The sequence below is a fragment of the Panthera uncia genome (genome assembly GCF_023721935.1).
Source record: "Panthera uncia isolate 11264 chromosome C1 unlocalized genomic scaffold, Puncia_PCG_1.0 HiC_scaffold_4, whole genome shotgun sequence".
NCBI classification, from domain to species: domain Eukaryota; kingdom Metazoa; phylum Chordata; class Mammalia; order Carnivora; family Felidae; genus Panthera; species Panthera uncia.
In genome coordinates, this window is record NW_026057585.1 from 81,697,265 (window position 1) to 81,720,693 (window position 23,429).

At 40.4% G+C, this 23,429-nt stretch overlaps 1 protein-coding gene across 1 annotated transcript in view; it reads left to right on the forward strand.

Moving 5' to 3' along the window:
* Nucleotides 1-23,429, forward strand: part of PUM1 (pumilio RNA binding family member 1) — a 142,934-nt gene that overhangs the window by 27,479 nt on the left and 92,026 nt on the right. The window contains exon 3 of the mRNA XM_049618892.1: nt 12,893-12,961. Coding sequence (XP_049474849.1) covers nt 12,893-12,961 — 69 coding nt within the window. The remainder of the gene's footprint in view (nt 1-12,892; nt 12,962-23,429) is intronic.

Consider the following 23,429-nt stretch of genomic DNA (forward strand, 5'->3'; position numbering starts at 1 on the left):
GTTCAAGTCCATAACCCTGGGATCATGACCTGAGCCAAAATCAAGAGTCAGACATTTATCCGACTTAGCCGCCCATCTGCCTGTCCCCCTCCCTCCCTTCCTTCCTTCCTTGCTTCCTTCTTTCCTATTTTATTTTTTAAAGAGAGTGAGCGAGTGGGGGAGGGGCAAAGAGAGAGGGGGACAGAGAATCCTAAGCAGGCTCCATGGTGACAGTGGAGAGCCCAATGTGGGGTTCGAACTTAACAACTGTGAGATCAGGGTCTGAGCCGAAGTTGGACACTTAACCAATTGAGCCACAAGCACCCCACACCTGTCTTTTTTTAATTTAAAATTTTGATTTAGTTATTGTCAACTCACATACTATTGTAAGAAATAATACAGAGTATAATAATACAGTGTACAATCCTTTATACACTTTGCCAAATTTCTCCCCAGGGGTAACATTTTACAGTATAACATTTGTAGATAACATTTTGTAGGTAATGTTGTGTAATATGACATTACAACTGAGATGCTGACATTGATAAAATTCCATCCAATCTTACTGAGTTTTTCCAGTTTTGTTTTTAATTAATTTTTTTTAACATTTATTTATTTATTTTTGAGAGACAGAGAGAGAGAGTGTAAGCAGGGGAGGAGCAGAGAGAGGGAGACACAGAATCCAAAGCAGGCTCCAGGCTCAGAGCTGTCAGCACAGAGCCCTATGGGGGCTCGAACCCACAAATGGTGAGATCATGACCCGAGCCGAAGTCAGATGCTTAACTGACTGAGCCACCCAGGCACCTCTGATTTTTCCGGTTTTGATCTCATTTGTGTGTGTGTGTGTGTGTGTGTGTGTGTGTGTGTGTGTGTGTATTTTAAATGTGGTATGGGAGTTTTAAGATAAAGGGCCTCTTCTCTTTCTTTCTTTCTTTCTTTCTTTCTTTGTTATTTTAGAGAGAGCGAATGGGGGAGGGGGCAGAGGGGCGGGGTAGAGTGGGGGGCAGAGAAAAAAAGAAAATCTTAAGCAGGCTCCATGCTCAGTGTGGAGCCCGATGCAGGGCTTGAACCCACGAACTGTGGGATCATGACCTGAGCTGAAGTCGGACGCTTAACCGACTGAGCCACCCAGGTGCCTCTGAGTAGCTCTTTTTATAACCACATCCACCTTCCCCTTGAGGGGTAGGGGATAGGGGAGCTCCCCCTGAACTCTAATTTCTTATTCTCCAGTTTTGCAATTTTGTCTTTTCCAAACTATTCTGAATGGAATCATCGTATTACCTTTGGGGATTGGCCTTTTCTTGCTCTGCACAAGGTCCTGGAGACTTAGCAAGTTATTGCATATAGTAGTTCATTCCTTCTTGTAGCTGCACACTGTGCTATTTTGTAGATGTACCACAGTTTGTTTCACCTGTGGAAGGGCATCTGGGCAGATTCTGGTTTTTAGTTGCTGGAAATAAAGCTGCCGTGAGCATTTGTATTCAGGTGTTTCTGTGACCATAAGTTGTCATTTCTCTGGGATAACTGCTTTAGGAGTGCAGGTGCTGGGTCGATCATAGGATAGTTGCATGTTCAGGTTTTGAAGAAACTGCCAAATCGTTTTCCAGAGTTGGCTGTGCCATTTTGCATTCTTACCAGCCATGTTTGGTCTAATTTTTCTGAACCCTTACCAGCATGTGGTGGTGTTACGTTTTTTTATCTTGGCCATTCTGGTAGGCACGTGATGGTATCTCATTGTGGTTTGAATCTATATTTCCGTGATGGCTAATGATGTTCAGCATCTTTTCATGTGAGCAGTTATCTTTATTTTTTAATGTGGGTTTTATTCTTATTATTTATATGATCTTAATTATTGATAAAAATGTTAAATTCTGTTTGATACATTTTCCCTGGTCCCTTTATCCAATAACATTTGTGGAACTCTATTTATAAGTTTGATAAAAGATCTTTACTTAATTTATAGATCAGCATTAACTTAGCATGTATTCACTTGGAAAAATTTAAGAATGATTTATTTTTAAACTAGATTTGGCAAACTGGCCTCTGTGCCAAATCTGGCTTGCTGCCTGTTTATGTATGGCCCTTGAGCTAAGAATGGTTTTTTACCTTTTTAAATAGTTGAACCAAATCAAAACAAACCAACCCAAAGAAAGATATGATAAAGACCCTGTGTAGCCCACAAAGCCTGTATTCTCTGGCCTGTTACAGAAAAAGTGTGCCGACTTCTGTTTTTTAAATAACAGCTTTATTGAGCTATTTTTCACATACCTTAAAATTTGTCCTTAAATTTGTAATTCAGTGGTTTTTAGTACATCCACAGTATTATGCAACTTATCAGCTATGTAACTGTAGACATTTTTAGCACTTCCAGAAGAAACTTTGTACTCATTAGTAGTCATTGCCTATTTTCTCCTTTCCCAAGTCCCTGGCAAACCCAAATCTATTCTTGTTTCTGTAGATTTGTTTATTGTGGATATATTATATAAATGGGATCATATAAATATATGGCTTTTTGTGTCTGGCTTCTTCACTTACCTAATGTTTTTAGGGTTCATGCATGTTTATGTATCAGTGCTTCATTCCTTTTTGTGGCCAAATAATACTCCTTTGTATGATGTACTATATAAATTTTACACATTCAGCAGTTGACTTACTGCCTTGTGGATTTGAATTTTGCTATGAATTTTTGTCTGTAGATCTATATTCTTTCTTCCAATAGGTAAATCATTTTCAGAAATCTTCTCTTTTATATCTTCAGGATGTGATTTCTTTTTCCTCATTAAGTAGTTTACTCCCTGTGGTCTCATGATGACTTACTTCCTTTTGATCATCCTTGAATTAATGGAGAGAGTTCTGGCCACAGATGGGCTGTGTGGGTGGCTGTTACATCTTCAGATACACAGTTGGGCGGCAGAGTAGTGTGCACAGCTCCTTCTCCACTTTTGAGTTTCTAGCAGGCTTTTGTCTGGTGCAGCTTTGTTGGATCTGGATGGGCCCTTTTGTCTTTATTGCCCATTTAAACAGTTGGAGTACCCCAGACACATTTTGATCCCCCGATATAGGACACCGGAAAGAGACACGGGAGTCAGCCTGCCTGGGTCACTTTGGGCGAGTTTTTAACCTTTCTCTACCTCAGTTTCCTCCTCCATTAAAAAAATGGGAAATGGAGGATAATTAGGAATTATTTTATAATTTGAGAATTAAATAATACATACTGCTACCTAGAACATAGGCAGTAAGTACGAACTATTCTGACAGTCATAAAAGACCCATCCTATTTCTGTTCTGTTTCACAGTGTTTCCCTGTAGAAACTGCTTCTGAATGTACCATAACTAACCTAATTTTTATTTACTGTTGGCTATCCTACCCCTAACTTTTTGTTGAAAATTTTTTTCTTTCTTTCTTTACATTTTTGAAGCTTGTTTGTTTATTTTGAGAGAGGGAGAGCGCGAGCAAGCAGGGAGGGGCAGAGAGAGAGGGAGAGAGAATCTCAAATAGGCTCTGCCCTGCCAGCTCGGAGCCCGATGGGGGCTCGAACTCTCAAACTGTGAGATCATGACCTGAGCTGAAATCAGCAGTTGAACGCTTAATCGACTGAGCCACGCAGGTGCCCCTGTTGAAAGTATTTCTTAACTGGTTTTTTCTTATTGTTAAAAGTAACTACACAGTGAGCACCTTGGCTTATAGAACTTATTCCTCATTGTGGTTATTTAAGATGTTTTTAGAAAGAGGATTATTGGTTTGAAAGTTACTAATATTTTAAAGACATAAATATTGTCAAATTTGTTTTTAGAAGATTCTGATTTTTTTCATAGGCATTTACACAAAATATAGAAACTACTGAAGAAATTTTAACATTTGAGTATATTACCTTAGTCTTTTTTTTAACCTTCTAGTCTTACTTTGTTTATGTCTCTGTATGGAAATGTGTTTGTATCTTTTTATATATGCAGATTTGTTGTCTTTAGAATCCTTACACATACACATTTTTCTCGAACAATTTTAAAGATGTTTTAAATAGCTGCATAAAATTCTGTAAGTGAATATATACTACACTTAACGATTCCTACTATAGTTTAACTTTTTACCACTTTTGCCATCCCATTGCCTGGTTGAAGATCTTTGTTAACACTCTTTGATCGTATTTCTGATGATTTGCTTTGGCTAAAATCCTAGAAGTGGAGTTACTAGAACAGAGGCAGTGAACATTTATAAAACTTGATGCATGTTGTCAGATTTCTTAAAAAAAATTTGTTTTAATTGTTTATTTAGTTTAGAGAGAGAGGGAGAGAGAGAGAGAAGGCGAAAGGGAGGGGCAGAGAGAGAGGACGACAGAGGGTCCAAAGCAGGCTCTGTGCTGAGAGCAGACAGCCCAATGCGGGGCTCAAACTCATGACCTGAGATCATAACCTGAGCCCAAATCGGATGCTTAACCAACTGAGCCACACTGGTGCCCCATCAGATTTCTTTCTTGAAAAGCTGTAGAAAAACATGACAAAGTATTCTTTTCAGCAGGATAAGAACCATTTTAAAGAAGCTGGCACTGGAAGTCCTATTTCTGCTATTTTGATCACTCCTGAGACCAAGGGTAATTTCTCACATTACAGGTATTCGTGTGTACTGCCCGTCATGTGTTTAATACTGTGGGGGTGACTTTTAGAGAGAGAAGACGAACTGCCAGTTTTGCTACTTAGTGGTTATGACAGCAGTTAAGAGAGCAGTAGGACCTGTGCGCCATGGTCTTTGAACTTTTGTTTGCATCCAACTTCTGGTTTGCCAACAAGGGAGAGCAAATAACTAGAGAAGTAGTCTTTGCGTAAGGACCTCTCCCACCTGGAGGCTGACACTGTAGGCGAACCTTGCGGCTGATAGTTTCTCCTCCTAGCTTATTTTCCAAAATTCGTAGTTTCCACTGGTGGCCTTAATTGTACATTTGTTACAAATAGTCACTGTCTTGTAATTTGTAGAAAATTCTTATCAGTGACTGTGTAGGCCCTTCATTTGTTTCCTCTGACAAACCCTTCTTACGGTAGGAATTCTTACATGTCTGTTAGTGAGCACCAGGGATGACAAAGTGAATCTCAGAAAATTTGATGTTAGCAAGACTTTGGAAAATCCACTTCTGTACCTTTTTGGTGGGTAAATATTTGCTACTTTCACATAGACTCTAATACTCTGCCAGTAAGATTGTTCCTGATTCCAGTGAGGTCAATGGTGCCTTTGAATTTTGTTTCATTTTTTGAAAAGAGCCTGATACAGATTTGCCACAACCTGATTTAGGAACTTTTGGATGAGTATTCCTCATTTATCTTTTTTTATTTTTTCCATATGTTCTCTCTCGAGATTGGTATTTCAGAATGAAGTTTTTTTACTGCTAATGAACACTTTCTGGTGTGTTCCCCATTTGTAAATAAACATTTTTTTTTTTATGTAAATGTAATCTCTATAGTGGTATAGGAGTCTCTTTTATGTTTCTGAATTTTGGGTTTTTTTGGTGGTTAGCAATATGCCAGTTCGCTCTCTGGCTACAGATAGTAGTTTCCAGACAAGAAGAGAGACGATTGATCATTATCTTAAGTTTTTAAGGTGTTTTATTTTTAAGTAACCTCTGCATCCAGTGAGGGGCTTGAACTCAGATCAAGAGTTACTGCTCTACTAACTGAGTCACCCAGGCGCCCCGATCATTGTCTTAAGCTTTACACTTTTTATTAGGTTCTTCCATAATAATTAAACCGTTTCTTTTTGCAGTTAAAATGGCCTTGCCTTCATTATTGATTTCAGCTTGAACATGATCGGTGAAATTAAGAAAAAGACTGGCAGAACCAGCAGCTGTGAGGTTTTTCTGTGTTTAAAGGTCACTAGTATCATTAAAGATTTTGAAAATGTGTATTAATTCCTTTTACTTTCAAAATTGTTTTCTTTTATGTTTAGGAAGTGCTGACATTTACATGAGATGTATATATTCTGGTAGTCTGGTAGCAAAACAGTTTTGGTAACTTAGTTATAGTAGTTTATTATGTGGGTCTGTTAATCATCCTAGCAGAATGCCACCAGCATATTAGGAAATCTGTAATTCTAATATATTTACCTTAATTAGTAAAAGTAGTAGCAGTGTTTAATGATAGATAATAAAGAAGTGGATGGGGGTGCCTGGGTGGCTCAGTCGGTTAAGCATCTGACTTCAGCTCAGGTTCTGTGAATTTGAGCCCCACGTCAGGCTCTGTGCTGACAGCTCAGAGCCTGGAGCCTGCTTCGGATTCTGTGTCTCCCTCTCTTTCTGCCCCCTTCCCCACTCATGCGCGCGCTCTCTCTCTCTCTCTCTCAAAAATAAATAAACATTAAAAAAATTAAAAAAACAAGAAGTGGACGTTCAGTCTAATCCTGGCTGTGGTGACTTCATTTTCCTCATCGTGTATCATAGAAGACAGTATCAAAATAACGTAGTAATTAGTTGCTGGAACAACTGTTGAACCCAGGTGTGCTTTTGTGTGACTTTGACGAGAACAGAGAAGGTAGTAAAGGGTAGAGACTTAAATTTGAATTCCACTCTATCTGCTATATGACTTTGCACAAATTACTTCACTAAACCTTGGTTTCCTTGTGTATAAAGTGGAATAATATCTATTTTTGTAGTACAGTGTCTTGAAACTCAGCAAATGCTGGTGTTTAGTGTTGTTACTGACAGTGAAAAAGAATGGAAACCTTCATGAGTAAGATCACGTAGTAGGGTTTGCAGCCACTTAGGCTGAAAGAGTGGGTTTTTTTGTCAATGCCACCCATCCCCACCCCGCCAAGAAGGATGCTGATTTATTTACATTTTATTTGAGGACCGTAATCAGTTTTTGCTTTTCTTACAAAGCGGGTGCTTTTGTAAGAGTACCTGCATTTTCAAATTATGATTGTTAAAACATACAAAGTATTTATAGGACAGGGTCTGGCACAAAGTAAGGCTTAGTAAGTATCAGTTATTGTTTATGATACTGATACGTAGTGGTACAAGAGCTGCTGTAGAACAGACTTTAGTAGTTAATTCTCATGTTCCCTTTCCATATTTTATCGCTCAAGTTTCTCCTGCTTTTTTTTTTAGGGTTTTAGTTTTTTAAGTAATCTCTACGCCCAACATGGGGCTCAAACAGACCAGCCCCGAGATCTGGAGTCTCATGCTCTGCCATCTGAGCCAGCCAGGCACTGCTCAAGTTTCTCTTGCTTTTGCTTGGCTTTTTCTCACTGGTGTCTCCTTCCTGTAATGGTTCTTGGCACCAGCTCCCCTGCTTATATTGTTCTGGATCTGTGCTAGTGAAACAGAGCTAACGTGATCTAGGCTTGCCTGTGGAGAAAATCCTCCAGGAGAACAAAGGTAGTTGTGGAGGAGAAAAGCTCCTCTGACAACTTAGATTCAGTGGTTGAGGAAGCACATATTCTAGTAAAGGCAATTTTAGTCTCAAGGTGTAGAAATATGTTTTAACTAGCAAAAATTCAGGGCTTTAGTGAAAGAATGCCAGGGAATCTCTCTGACCACCCCTGAGTAGAAATGTAAACGTGGGCCCCCTTGGCACTAGGTGGCTTTCTGTTTCCAGCACATTCTTTCTCTACGTTGCTTGTCTTCTGCTTATTCACCAGCTGATACTTGAATCAGAAATGATAGCCCCAACTGCCAGATCTTTAGGAACCTTCATTTTATCTCTCCATACCCGTCAGGCTCACATGGTAAGAGAAGAACCTGATTAGGTCAGTTTATCATTTCTTACCAGGTACCAGGGATTTGGCCATTTAGGGGAATACTTGTGCAGTAGGTGCTGCAAAAGGCATCTCTGCAGTAGGCCAGAGATGATAGGAATCATGAACTTGTCCTTTCTAAGCAGGTGTCTTGAAACATGTCCATTACAGAGAATATTCAGGAAGTATTGATTTGTTGAATTTTATTTTTTTAAGTGCACCATATAGCTCTGAGTTACTCTTTTTTAAAATACTATATTAGGGTGCCTGGGTGGCTCAGTTGGTTAAGCATCCGACTCTTGATTTTGGCTGAAGTCATGATCTTATGGTCCAAGAGACTGAGCCCCCCATTGGGCTCTGTGTTGACAGTGCGGAGCCTGCTTGGGATTCTCTCTCTCCCTCTCTCCCTCTGCCCCCCCTCCCCCCCCCCCCCCCCCCCCGCTTGTGCTGTGTCTCTCTCTCTCAAAATAAATAAACGTTAAAAAAAAAAATAAAGACTTCCAGTGTGATTTAATAAATACCAAGTCAGTGATATCTTTGTGTCCGAGTTTGGTTCTTCTGTACAAGCAACGGAGAACTGGTCAAGCTGACTCAAGTAGAGGGACATTCTTTGTAAAGACACACTGGGCAGTTAAGAGGAATGCTGGCAGAGTAGGGCCAAGAACCTGACCACAGCGCTGTCAAAACTTGTTTCTTTCTTAGGGCTTTTGTTCCGGACTGTGTGGTCTCCCATGATTATTTGCTTCATTCCATTCTTTGAGGTATAATGTTCAACAACACCTGCTTGAAAAATGGATTAATTGTAATTGATTAAATATTTGGATCACGAACTGTTTACATCTGGATGTCTTTGTGCCTGAGTTTGTTCTTTTTTTACCCCCTTTGACTACAATGTTGGTTGGCAAAAAGAGTCAAACATGTGAATAGTGAGGTAGGAGGAGAATCAGGAGACCATAGTGACATGGGAAGTTCAGGAATGGAGGAATTTTATAAAGTGGTTTTACTGAGTGTTTTAAAAAATGAGAACTGAAAGAACGTGAGGTTGAGCCAGCGATGGTGGTTTTTTTTTTTTTTTTTTTTTTTTTTTCCCTTTTGGAAGTTTCTGAATGGATGAGGATGGAGAGTGAGTGTTGAAGTTTCTTTGAATTGATGATTTAGCTGGGAATTGAGACAGAGAGATGGATGTACTTTGAGATGCTAAGTTTTAGAAAGTAATTTAGATGTTTGCATGATCTAGGTACTTTTAATACGTTGATTATGGAAATGCTGAACTGGAGAGACACCCACCCCACCCTCCCAACAAGGCATGGCCAAAACCTTAACCCTGGGGGTGTGGGGGGTGGGTGGGGAAAGAAGGGATGAATGGGTGAAGGAGACATTTCAGTTACTTAAAACAGAATAACCTGTGAGGTGGGTACAGTTGAATAAGTGCCTCCTAAGTATTGGGCATTTTGTCTCATTTAACTATTACAACAAACTTGTAAAAGAGTTGGTGTTATCTCAGTTTTACAGATGAGGCAGTAGTGACATGTATATCATTCATTGATGATTCTGATAAGTGTGTGGACCGTTGGGTATGGTAAGTAGGGTTTCTCAAGGGGTGATGGAAAGGGCAGGCACCCTTTCCATGTGATTATCTTAAAGAGAATTTGATAAGAGATTTGTAAAGTGATACTTCCGCTTAATTTTTAATTTTCCAAGTGTGATCTGTAATCCTGGGTCTATTTGTTTTTATTTTATAACTTCTGTGTGGTAAAACATGCAACTTAGTTTGCCAAATTAGGCAACAGGATCTAGTTAGGACAGGATCCCCGCTAGAAGGAGAGATAGGTGTTGAGTTTACGGAAGAAAGTTCTGGGAACTGGGAAATGGAAGGGAAACTCAGAAGCATAGGACCTGTGTATGGATGGTATTTGTGGTGGGATGAAGAGAGGAACATGGACGTGGGTCAGGCACTAAAGTGCTTCTCTTGCTTGCGTCTTCAGTAAAGGGACGGGCAGATGCCTTCATGGGGAGGGGCAGTGGTGGAGCAAGTCCTGGATGGTTATGAGAAAGTTACATGTTACTGGCAAGTAGCCCAAAGACGGAAAACAGGAAATAGGTTTGTGAAACCAAAGGAGATAGGTAAGAGCAGTTAGTGAGAGGAAGGACGTCTTCTAGACATTTAGCAAAAATGGAGAAGAAATTAGTAAGTCGTGCTGGAAATTAACACTAATGCGGCACTCAAATCTAGAGAAGGGAGAAGTAGAGCACCAGGACTGGAAAAGACTGTTCTGTCCTGATGGGAGAATTTACTCCGATTATAATTTGCAGCCAGCTCTTCTCTTTTATGACAGAAGGAGCTTCTTTGTTACCTGCCTAAAATATTTCTTCATTCTTTGATTTCTCTTGATTCCCGAGCATCTTCTTCTGATCATTAGTTTTGTTTCCTAGGAAGAATTTGTGTGGAGAGTCTGCCTGGTGTCGATGACCATACCAGGTATAGCTTCTACTATAAACAGTACGTTCCTGACTAGTTAAAACGTTTTTTTGTGAGAATGATTTGATCTGTCTGGTCTAGTCACCTGTGGGCAAATGGTTTATAATGGAGTTTCTGGACTGGCGTGGCAAACTTTGGAAAGTGAGGCTCCTTCTCACCTGTGTGAGGAGAACGACCCACAGGAATTAGGAGGGTAGTGCGCAGAGGTAGGAGGAAGAGTGGTTCATCCTCTGGGTGGGAGGGGGGGGACAGAGGGAGACACCCGGAAAGAGGGAGGGCTGGAGGAGGTGAAGAGGGAACTGAAGAGAGGGAGAGAGAAGAGCTGAGAGAGCTAGCAAATAAGAACAGAGAGAGAGGGAAAGGGGGGGGGGGGGGGGGGGAGAGAGAGAGAGAGAGAGAGAATGAATGAGTGAGTGAGTGATGGATGGGAAGATAGATCATGTAGAAGGGAATGGAAATGGCTCCAAGGGCAGGGTGGGCTGGCTTTGAAGGTGCGGGGGAGGAGACAGTGGAAAGCAAAGGCAAACACTCCAAGAAAGCACACTCCTCAAAGCCCAGGCAGAAACAGAAGGCACTGTTATCTGAGGGGGCGAAACTTCCTGTGGCTGCCTTGGAGGCAGCGTGGTCACCTAGGAAGGACGTTGCATTTTGAGTTGGAAGCCCCGGATTTGAATCCTGGCAGTGCCATTTAAGGGCTCTGCCCTCTTTTTTATTTTTTTCTTTCATCTCATATTTTTTTTTTTTTTTTATTTTTGGGACAGAGAGAGACAGAGCATGAACGGGGGAGGGGCAGAGAGAGAGGGAGACACAGAATCGGAAACAGGCTCCAGGCTCCGAGCCATCAGCCCAGAGCCTGACGCGGGGCTCGAACTCACGGACCGCGAGATCGTGACAAGGGCTCTGCCCTCTTAACAACAGTTGGGAAGGGCATTTCTCAGAGGTTCGGTGTTCTCATCTTTTAAATGGAAATAATCGCTGTGACGTTGTTGTGACGATGACATAAATATGTGTACTGCATGTTCTGTACCTTGCCTTACTACTCTCTTTATATTTCCCTCCTTGGGAAATATAAATAGGATTTCCAACATTCTTGGTTAAAACTATTTGTAGATTGGATTTTCAAGAAATGCCTAGCTCTAGTTAAATGTATGATTGGATTCCACAGAAAGAGCTAGATACAGAGCTTTATGCATTTGATTTACATGCTTCGTAAATGTTCACTCTGGCCTGAAGGTTCAAAATGATTTCATCTGACATTTGTAGTTTTCCAGTTAGCATCTTGTCCTCATTCTCTCCTCCCCCCCACGGCCCCGCCTTTATCTTTACTACCTATAGCTTAGAAGCTTACTCAGTGTGTTTACCTAAATAATGGAAACACTTTGTAATGTGGTCACAGCTTGTTTCCAGGCCCTTTGAAACTATTTTAACCACAGTAAAAAGCTTGGTCTCTATCTATGTCTCTTTGTTCTCATTGGGCTGAATTTTAGCTTCATTTTGAATTTTATAAATTTCCATTTTTAGCAGGCATCCCAAAGCTGCTTTGTCTTAGTGACACATTGTCATTTTGTAGCGTATATCAGCTCTGGGTTTTGAAGATATGTGACTCAGAACAGCGGTGTAACTATATTTTTATGTGGTGTCAGTTCAGTCAAGTTAAGATTGTTGGGTGATAAACAGGCAGCCCTGTTAATAAAATCCTTGAGTTGGTTCTCCTAGCTGTATTCTGGCCCGTGTTCTCCATACTCTTCCCTCTGCCTGCCTGACCTCAGCCTGACCTTTGTGTGTACCCACTGCTGGCGATTGTACACCGACATTGGGAGGTAGTGATGGTCAGATGAGGGGTTTGTGAGAGTCCTGCTTCAGGCCCTCTGCTGTCTTTCTCCAGCGGTCGAAGAGCCTTCCTTGTGAATAAACAAGGGACGGTCCTCTGGCCTCAGGCAGCAGAGATGGCTTGCTGCTCATAACTGAGAGGACCTACAGGATATTAGACAACACAAGGTTTTTTGGGTTACTGTTTCGAATAAACGATCGCACACTTCTTCCTTGATCTTAACCTTATCTTGTAGAAATGACCTTAGATAGGAGTTCATTGAAGCCTGAAAAGATTGTTCCGATGTGGGCAGTAGTTTAATGATAGGTGAGGTTTGAAGGGATTCTTGTGATGAGTGCTGTTTTTTCCTCCTGGAGTTGAGATCCCAAGAGCCCCTCTGCGGAGATCTTCCAACATGGAGAAATGTTCGGACACCCCACTATACAGTTTGCAGTGCCTTTCCCTGAGGTTTATCCAAGAAATAACTGGGTTGGGTCAAATGAGTCCCCTTGTTTCTACTTGCTTGTCACAGTTGGGGGCAAGCACTGTGGCTTCTGAGTCCAGAGCCATGTTCAGGTCACATAATCATAGGTCATTGCCCTTCAGCATGTTGGTCTTATACATTTAAAATGTATGAAAAATAGCTAACATAATGCTCATTTGATGGAATATGCTTTTTCTGGATTATGTATTTTTCATGTTGTGGAAAAAAAAGGAATGGGAGGGGAGAAAACAGGGGTCATTGGCTCTGAACCCTGCTGACTGAAGGTAAGTGAATGTTTAATTTCAGTCACTTGCTTATTGTTATGTCTCTGTCAGTATCTGAAGGTAAACCGTTGTGTTTAATGTGAGCGTACAATTCAAGATGCTAACTCGAAACTTTTTCCTTCTCTATTTTGAACGATAGGTGCGTTCTATGGATGAACTGAATCATGATTTTCAAGCACTTGCTCTGGAGGGAAGAGCGATGGGAGAGGTAAGTGAACTGGTGTGTCAGAAAAGTGGGCCTGTTTTTAAGGGAAGTTTGGAGCTGTCTTTCATCAAATGTGTCCGAATCTAGTCTCCAGAAGTATGTGCTTGCTTTTCCTTGTTGCCATCCTCATGATAGGAATGGGATATTGCAGAATTTTGCCAAAATGATTTCATTATAAGAAGAACGTTAACCTTAGCCTAATGTCTTAAAAATAAAACAAAGCAACCAAAACATGAGCACAAATTATTGGTGGTTCTGTTAGCCAGTCAGCTGTAAGTCGAGGCTTTAAAGTTTCACAAGATAATTTTATATGCATCACATATCCTTACTTTTGCCTCATTTTCCACTCACTAGGTTCTTTTTGCAGCGGAAGGGGGTCTTAGATTGGCTGCTGATCAGAACATGTTGCTAACCTGTTTTTAGAGTAGGTTGAGGAGGTTGTTTGGAGCTCCATTGTGGAGAGGAAGTTGTTAGATTTCTGGTGAAATGATTCCAGAGGGTAGAGGTGTCAGTCAGAATATATAGAATTCAGGAACAAGAAGTTTGGTTTGTTTATAATGTTTAAAATTTGCAAAAACAAATTCCTGTCATCTGCACATCGATAGGGAAGGTTGCCGTAATTCTAGAAGAAATGGGAGTATAAAGCACAGCTGACTTCTGGCCATTCTTGTCGTTGACAATTAGAATGTATTGGTGATAAGGTAGAACATATAGTTTGGATTAAGAGCCAAAGGTGTAACAGGTTCTCAAGCTGGGGGCATTTGCTTGTGGTTCTCTTGTTCTGGAGCTTAACCTTAGGTTTTTTCCTTCTGTTTTATTTTTTGCATATCTAATATTTAAAAGCTCCCACATCTGTTTTAATGTTTTAAAGGAGGGAAAATAGCTGTATTCTGGATTCTCTTTTATATCATTCATTAAACACACTTGTTCTTTGATTTAGCAAATATCCTTTGATCCAGGCACTGTGCTGGGTTCTGAGGGTTCAGGATTAAGGTAATTCTTCTCCTGATGTATAGCAAACATTCATTGACTGCCGTTGTGGTTAGGCATTAGTTAAACTCTTCTGGTGTTTTGGTTCTGAGGGTCTTGCTTCCTGTGTTTTGAGATTTTGTTTCCAACTTTTCCTTGTCATCCTGTGATCAGAGTTCCAGTGTCCTATCATCTTGGGTTCATGGGTTTTGGGCCTGTTCATGGGTTTTTCTCCTAGAGCTTTAAGAGAAGTTAGATAGGTGGCATTATGTCTCCCGTGCCTGCCTAATATTAAAACAGTGCACATTAATAAATCCTCTGTGGTTAATGGGGAAGAGATTTTTCTCAGCTTTTGGAGCAAAATTTGAACAGAAAGTTAAACAGATGAATCAGATATTAAGTATAGATGGGAAAACCGTGTTTCTCTTGTTCCCCACTCCTGTGATTTTAGCCTGGTCCACTCCACCAGAAATCAGTGCCAGTTTTTAAAATTAGTTATACAAAATAAAATAATGCCTTTTGCTGTTGTGTACACTATATAATCTCTAAAGGCTTAAAGTCTGTTTAATTAAAGAAATAGTGAACAGAATCGAATAGAAAGTGAATTTTATTTAAATAATGACAAAACTACACACACACACACAGACACACACACAAATGCACACACTTTTTTATTTTGAGAGAGAGAGAGAGAGAGGAGAGAGAGAGAGAATTTCAAGCAGGCTCCACACTGTCAGTGCAGAACCTGATGTGGGGCTTGTACTCATGAACCCCATGAGTTCATGACCTGAGCCACAATCAAGAGTCAGATGCTCACCCGGCAGCCACCCAGACACCCTGACAAAAATATTTTTTGAATAGTTTTTTCCTTCCAAAAATACCTTTCCCCCTACCCAAGGCTTCCAAACCTCACCTTTCTTATTTGTGTTAGGAAATAGTAGTTTTTTGGTATCTGTATACTCGCACCTGGTTGTGGGCATATGTAGATAACCAAAATGTACTCCAGCAGTTATGGGGTGTCACTCTTCTTCTTTCCTCATTACGTATTCAGAGAGTAATAATAACTACCGTTTGCTGGCAATGTATTACACAGGTGCTAAGGAGTTTGTCTCACCAGTAACTCTATCAGGACGGATCTCTTATCCAGATAAAGAAAGAGGCTGAGAGAGATGAATTAATTTGCCCAGGGCCACATATCTAGTAAGTGATGAAACTGGGATTCTGACCTGGCTTCCTCTTCAAAGCATGTTCCCTTAGAGTAAATGAAAATCTCATTTTAGTAAGCTGTATAAAAATTGATATTTTGGGGGAGGATTAAAAAAAATGCTTAATATATGTTCCTCCCAAAATACAGATACTGAGGTAGTTTTTTAAAAGTAGACTCTGCCCTCAATGTGGAGCTCAAACTCATGACCCCAAGATCAAGAGTTGCAAGCTCTACCAGCCAGGTGCCCCTGGTTTTTGAAAGCATAACCCACTGGCTAGGCACGGTGTGGACGGACTAAGTATAGAGAATGAGGTTTCTGTACCCAAGGAGCTCTTTAGCTACTTGAGGAAGCAGAGAGTACACTTGACAACAGAAAGAAGGCCCAGTGTTGCCTATATATGTTTCGGGTTTAGAGAGAAGGGAGTGGTCAGTATCGCTTGGAGAGTTTGTGATTACTGTAATGGAAGAGTGTAAGACTTGGGAATTGTTTTCTGGTTTATTTAGTTAGGGTCTGGATAGGTGCAAGGTGGGAGAATGTTTTCTGCAGTGTTACAAGGGAAGTTGGCAAAAGAGAAACGAAGAATTAATAAGCTTTTATTATAAAATAAAGCTACAGCTTCTAATTAGTTTAACCTCATTAAATTTCCTTCCCTTTAAGCAATGAAAGAGAGGGGCTGTGTATAAATGTAGTCTTTACCCCTATATACGCTAAAATTTCAAGTAAATTGCTTTGATTTTTCAGCCAGGCACAGTGTATTTTTGTTTCACTTATTTTGTGTGTATTTGTGTGTGTGTGTGTGTGTGTGTGTGCACGCGCTTGCACTTGTGTGAGTCCTCATTACAGTAAACGATAGATACCTCGTTTTGGTAAACGAAAAGGAGTCCTAGTTCCTTCTGTTAAGAACGTTATGAATCGTTAGAATTGAGAGAGAATTGGTTCCATCAAGAGTAATTGAGCTCTAGTAAAGTTAATGCTTCTTGGCTCTTGTTAACATTTTTTCCGTCAAAGCCAACACTAGGCTCTGCAAAATGTAGAGCATTTCTTAGAACTCTTGCTAAGAAGTGGCTGCTTGAACCATCACCTCAGACCTTGTTGGCTGTCCGAGGTACAGTTGTTCTTAGCTGAAGGATCACAATACAAGTGCTTTACCTACCTCTTATTCTAGAAAATCAACATAAAAAGGACGATAGTAAAATAAATGCCTTAGGGTTAGGCCACAAATTATTTTCAAATATGTCATCTACTCTCCTTGCCGGTCATTTCCATTCAACTTAAAGGTATAGTCCTGAAAAGCTGAAAGGCACATATTGGAGCAGCTTCTTAAATTTACACATGAGAAGCTTAGGCTGTTAGTTGAGTATTCAGGAGTAGATCTTTGCAGTACTGAGGAAAGGCTCACTAACCTTGGGTAACTGGGCTTGGTTTCTACATTGGTTTGGTTTCTGATTTTGTATAATTTACTTGCTTCACCTGTAAGAGGACAGCAGTGTTCCTACTTTTTGTGTCTTAAAAAAGTATGGATTTGCCAAGGGGAGAGCTGTTGATAGAAAAGGCACCTTGTTTTTTTTTGCATAATTGGTTTTCTAAAAACTGAGGACTTTTTTTCTGTTTAAGATTCCTTACTGTTTTATGTGCAGAAAACTTGATCATTTTCAGGGACGTTGAGATAGTAGTGATTATTTCTGGAATAAATGGGATGTATTTAGATACGTGGCCCTTCATCTTTGTTTTAGAAAGCTGAAGCATAGACAAGTTTGTAAACCTGAGGAAGCAGATCTGGGAGGTGCTTGTGTGTGTGGAGTCCTAATGAGAATCCTGTCATGTTCCTTGGAAGTAGAATAAGGTGAGATAGGGTTAAAATACAGCTGTAGATTCTTTTTTTTTTTTTTTCCAATGTTTATTTTTGAGAGACAGAGAGTGACAGAGTGTGAGTAGGGAAGGGGCAGAGCGAGAGGGAGACACAGAATTCAAAGCAGGCTCCAGGCTCTGAGCTGTCAGCACAGAGCCTGACGCGGGCCTCGAACCCATGAACCGTGAGATCATGACCTGGGCCGAAGTCGGACGCCCAACCGACTGAGCCACCCAGGCGCCCCAATCTTTTTTTTTTTCTTAAAAATGTTTTTAAATGTTTATTTTTGAAGGAGAGCGAGAGAGAGAGAGAGAGCGAGCAAGCGAGCACACAAGCTGTGAAGGGGCAGAGAGAGAGGGAGACAGGATCCAAAGCAGGTCTGCACTGTTAGCACAGAGCCCGATATGGGACTTGAACTCATGAGCCGTGAGATCATGACCTGATCCGAAGTCGCTTAAGTGACTGAGCCACCCAGGCACCCCTAAAATATAGCTGCAGATTCTTATTGGACATTATATAGGAATTCTATCTGTAAGTGTAAAATTAGCAAAATGGCTAGTAAAGGAAGGAATTTGGTAGTGATTTGGAGAGCTAAAGAACGGTTCACCCAAAGAAAGGTATAACTTGGTGGGATAGAGCACGCTCTAGACCAGAACCCTGAAGCCACAGTCCAGCCTTGGTTCAGACGTTCATCTTCTTTGGACTTGGGCTTTTTTTCATCTGTAAGACAAAGATGTTGACTGGTTTCCCAGGACCCTTTCAAGTCTAAGATTTTGGAGTTTGCCCTTATTTCTATATCTTTAAAAAGATAGAAAAGAGGAATAGTTCTCCTTTTTCTAGGATATGCCAGAGGGCATCTAAAAGATGTCTTTTTAGAGTGACTTCCCCCTTGTGATGTAGAGGTTCTGTAACTTTTCATTGGGTTTTCTAAGTGACTCATTCACCAGTCTGCAGTTGTCTAAGGCGTTGACGTATCTGTTCCTAAGGGCTCATGAGTGGCAATTCTGAAATCAAGGCAAGTGGAAGCCTAATGTGGATACCAAGTCTGTTAAATTCTTTTCTACATCTTTCCATCATGGCAAACAGAATGGCTCATAGAACTGGAGGCTTTTTTTTGAGTAGCTAAAAGTACTTTTAGGATTCACAGCCCAAGAACGGCTACCTTACACTGGCAGTTTCTTGCAATTCGAGTCCCATAAGAATAACTCGATTGACTCCAAAATTGACAGAATTTAGAAAGGAGATATATTGTGTACCAGCAAAATCATGCACCCTTTCTTGCAGAAGGAAGACGAATTAATAAAGTCTTTGGTGTATTAATATAAAAACATCTGACCAAATAATTCAGTGAATCCCTTTTCCCCCAAAATATAGCTTTTGAGTACAGACAGGAATGGTAAAACTGCCTAGTTCCTTTAGCCTTGTCTTAATACCATTTGGTTGTTGGGCATTTTTGGCATCTTGCTATTAGAATGTTTCCTTAAGAGGGGCGCCTGGGTGGCGCAGTCGGTTAAGCGTCCGACTTCAGCCAGGTCACGATCTCGCGGTCTGTGAGTTCGAGCCCCGCGTCAGGCTCTGGGCTGATGGCTCGGAGCCTGGAGCCTGTTTCTGATTCTGTGTCTCCCTCTCTCTCTGCCCCTCCCCCGTTCATGCTCTGTCTCTCTCTGTCCCAAAAATAAATAAAAAACGTTGAAAAAAAAAAAAAAAAAAAAAGAATGTTTCCTTAAGAGAAAACATACATAGTTAGCCAGACCAAGTGACCTGGAGGTATGAGATCTTAGTTCATGGCTTTCCTGTTTTAGGTTAGTGACTATGGGTTAGAGATGAAGTAAGCGACCTCTTTAAGGTATTGTTTGGGGAAGTTCCTGAGATCTTGTAATAGTTTTGGGACTGGGCGTTTTGAAGAACAAGATAGAAAAAGGGGTCTTCTGTATTGAGGAGGGCACCTGTTGGGATGAGCACTGGGTGTTGTATGGAAACCAATTTGACAATACATTTTATATTAAAAAAAAAAAGAAAGAAAAAGAAAAAGGGGTCTTCTAACCTTGAGAATGTGGGTGCATCTGACATTTGGAACCTGGTTCTCAATTCTGTCCCACCACTTTGAGACCTGTTGGGAACCTCACTCGTTCCAATATCTGCCTTCTCTCCTGTATTGGGAAGAATAGATAGACCTACCACTGTATATCCTTTGCAGCAGGATGTAGCTTATCCACATACTGCTTAGTCTGTGTTTGTTAAATTTCTCCCCCTTTATCCTCCATTGGTTGAAATGTTTTCATTCTTTTCATCCACATCACTGTGCTTTATTTGAGGGCAGGCCAACTAAATCGCTACAGTAATGCATTAACACTTTTCAAGATACTTTGGCATTGATTTCATTGCTTATGTGAATCTCTGAATAGATTTTTGGGAGATATTAATACCATTTTTTTTTTTTTTTTTACATGAGGAAAATGAGTCCTAAGGCCAAGTGATTCCAGCTAAGGTGATGAGTATTAAGATGTGGATTTGAATGCCAAATAAGTTCTATTTCAGTAGGCTCAGGAATAATAATAATAGCTGCAGCACATTACCGTATATAATTTTCCAGGTACTATGCCAACTACTTTGTATACGTTACAGTCTTCACAGCGATCCTACAATATTGTGATGCCCTTTTATAGACCAGGCAAAAAGGGATTTGAGAGGTTAACATGATCATGAACCAGCTGTTTGAATTCACATCTCTGTGAATCCAGATCTTACTGGGTTTTTCTGCTGTTCGTTTCTTCATGTCCAGAGTCTGTTATTTAACTTCACTTATCAGCTCCTCTTTATAAAACTTTTCTTGCTCTTACCAACCAGAATCTATGGAGAGGAATTCAAGTAGCAAGTTATTTGTGTCATTCTTATGGCTCTGATTTATTTCATATGTAGTGATTTGTGTAAATGTTTTCTGTTTCCCCGCACATAAGTTTGTTCAGGGCAGGGGCTTCAGCTTAATAACATACTTTGTAAATAGCATCTGCCCATATACTGTGTTGAATGAATCTTACAAAATAAATATTTTTTTCCTAAGCATGGCTTCTCTCTTTTATCCAGAAGTTGATACTGTCCTCCCCGCACGGGACCTTAGTTCAATTCCGTAAATATTTATTGCCTGTATTCTTTATTCAGATTACTTTTCTATCCTAAGGGATGTGGGGTTGTGAAGGGGGGAGGATGAGGAACTGCCAGAACTAAAAAAGCCTCTATTCATTCATCCTTCTCTGCATATTTTTACATTTTCAAACTATTTGATTATTTTGCAAAGAGTAGTACATAAGATGAAGAGTAAATCAGCAATGCTGTTATCAGCCAAGTTGAATCCGATATAAGGGGTTTATTATAAAGGGTCTTTTGTTTAATATAGTTGTAACTCGATCAATGGGACACTTTCTCTGGGTGATCTGCGGGGGCGTGGAAATACCCTCATTACATATACACAACCAGACATAATTGTATTTAGAAAACAGGAATTACTTTTGTTATATTTCTTGTTCGAGTGTGTATTAAACAATATTGTGTGTAATTCTCTCTTCTTTACTATTACTTTACTGATGAGGAACCAGAATTAACCAGAGTTAATCCATTGTTTCTTGATTAATTAATGCATTCTGTGATTCTCATTATAGCAACGCATGTAGAGGAAAGAATTTATTTTCCGTATTGGTCTTCCTGGTATACATAATAGCCATATCTATGAAATTTTCATCTCCTGGAGTGCATGAAAAAGGGAACTTGTCCATATCTGGCACACTGAGATCTTTGTCTTGTCAATTTAATAATTAAAAATGCCCTGAGGCTGACTGGGCATGTGGGTGGGTTTAAGTATTTGCTCCCATCTTGAGGCAAAGGACTCTTTCTCTTCTCTTAGTTGAGCTGTTTCCTGCTTTGGGGATATGAGGTGGGTAGGTCATGAAGCAAACTAGATGTTTTCATGGTTTTATTCATGAACTTAACAGGTTTCCTATGTGATCTGGAGGCTTATCTTTTGCACATTGGGCTCTTGGGTATTACTGCAGGAAATCACCTAGATAATCATTAAGTCTAGACCTAGTGTAACATGTATATGATTATGTTATAGGACAAACCATGTAGCTTATACATGTGCAAAAACAAATGACCTTGTTTGACCTAGATAATATAATCCTGTTTCCTTACATGCCGTTCCTTTATCCTGCAGAAAAGCCTAGTTCACCTTGGACATTTCTTCATTTTCTGAACACAGTTTACTGTCAGTCTGTCAAGTTTTATGAAGATAGCAGGGAAAAGAAGTTTTGTTTGGTTCTGTTCCAATAATTTGAAGGGGGAAGGTGTAAAGAATTTTACTTTCAATGGATTTGGGAGGTGGGGAGGGTGCAGTGGAGAAAGGATTAGTGTGGAGCTTGCCCCAGGGTAATTTATCACAAAAGAACATGGAGATTGATGTGCTAACAGTATCTCTGAATTTTTTTATGAAAGTATTCTTTCATTTCACGAATGAAGTTAACAGTGATTGTGCTCTTTGTGTGGTAAGGAACTGCTGTGCTCCTTTGAAGAGTTCACACTGTGGAGTTTGGCAGCCATCAGCTGAAGAACTGAATGCACTTCTTTTTTTTTTTTTTTTTAATTTTTTTTTAACATTTATTTATTTTGAGACAGAGAGAGACAGAGCATGAACGGGGGAGGGGCAGAGAGAGAGGGAGACACAGAACCGGAAGCAGGCTCCAGGATCTGAGCCATCAGCCCAGAGCCCGACGCGGGGCTCGAACTCACGGAACGTGAGATTGTGACCTGAGCCGAAGTTGGACACTTAACCGACTGAGCCACCCAGGCGCCCCTAGAACTGAATGCACTTCTGACTAACTCGTGGTTGTCCTAAAATTTAAGAGCTACCAAATTCTTCTGTCTGCTTGATTCGTCTTTTTGTTCGTACTGTTCCCTAGGAAGCAACCAACCATGGATCTTCAGGACAACCTGAAAACTTTACCCATTGGACTTGTGAACTTAAACTTGGAACGCCGTATTCGTACATACTTGGGTTCTGTTGCACGACTCTACAGAATAGACTTCTCCTTAAAAGAATTTCAGTGATAGACTGGCTTATGTATACTTAGTGACTTCATTCTTGCTTGTCATAATGGGCTATGAATCCTCACTTTTGAAATTACATAGGTTTTTTTGTTTGTTGGTTGTTGTTATTATTATTATTTTTTTAATGCTTTGAAAGCCGAGAGAAGCATCTGCGTGGCAGTTTGTATCTTCCTTGCCCGATTTCCACAGGTCCCCTCTCTTACCCTTTCGTGCCTAATTATTGCCTCCTGACATCCATTTAACTTCCCCTTCCCCTTCCCCCTCCCCCATTTTATGGAGGAATGTCAGATTAATTTTCTGAACTTAATTTTTATGACGTTCCTTCCTGTTACTGCTTGTTGGCTTAGAGTGTCGCTGGTCGCTGGACTCGTTGGGCTAGTTGGGCTAGTCCTTACTGCTTCCCTCTGTCGCTGGCCAGATGCCTTTCTTCTTGGTGGGCACCTGCCCGTGTGCTTTCCTTTCTGTCTTTGCTCTTGTTCGAGAGTCCTTCCCACTGTCTTCTCGCTCTGTACAGACTCCGTACGGGAGTCCTGACCAGTCCTGTCACAGGTTAGTGCTCCTTTCTTCATCTGTAGGAGGTTGTGAAGTTCAACAGTCTGAAGCACACCGTAAGCGTGCTTATCTTAAAATGAAGGCCTGGTAGCTGTGTCACTTTGATTCCTGATAGGTTTTTCTTTTTAGGGTGAAGAGTGTCTTTCACTACTTCTGTTTCCAGTAGTGGCTTCTACAGGCTGTGCATTTCAGGGCCTAGTCAAGTAATACTTTACTTTTTGACATCAGTACTTCAGATGCTGAAAGCTTTGAAATTTTTCAGTAGCCAGAAGAGCAGTAGTGGTTTTCCAGATGTGGGAGAGAGCAAATTTTCTCTCATTGGCCAGGCCTCAGTGGCTTGTGTCATTTCTTTAGGGGCGGAAGAGTTTCTAAAGGACATTCAGTGTAACTATTGACATTACTTATGAAAAGTGCTTAATAGCTGGAAAATATTTTTCGAAAAACCTGTTAATTTTATATACTGCATGATTATAATCATGCAAAAAATTCCTCTTTTTTTAAAAGGAGTACATTAGATTTCAACCAAAAGAGACACTTACTTAAGAGACCGTTCATGTGGAAATCAGTTTTCAGTGGTAAGCATCTCGACGCATAGATGGACAGTTTTAGGCAGTAATTACTAGGTGCCAGGTTTTGAATCTGCCTGGTAGAGAGATGTGAAAAAATTATAGCAGATGTTGATGCTTAGTTTTTTTGTGATCTGAATGAAATGAAGCAGTCAGAAACGTTTCAGCACTGAAAAGTGATCTTTACGTGTAAGTATTGAACAACAGTTTAAAGAGAATGGAGGACACTT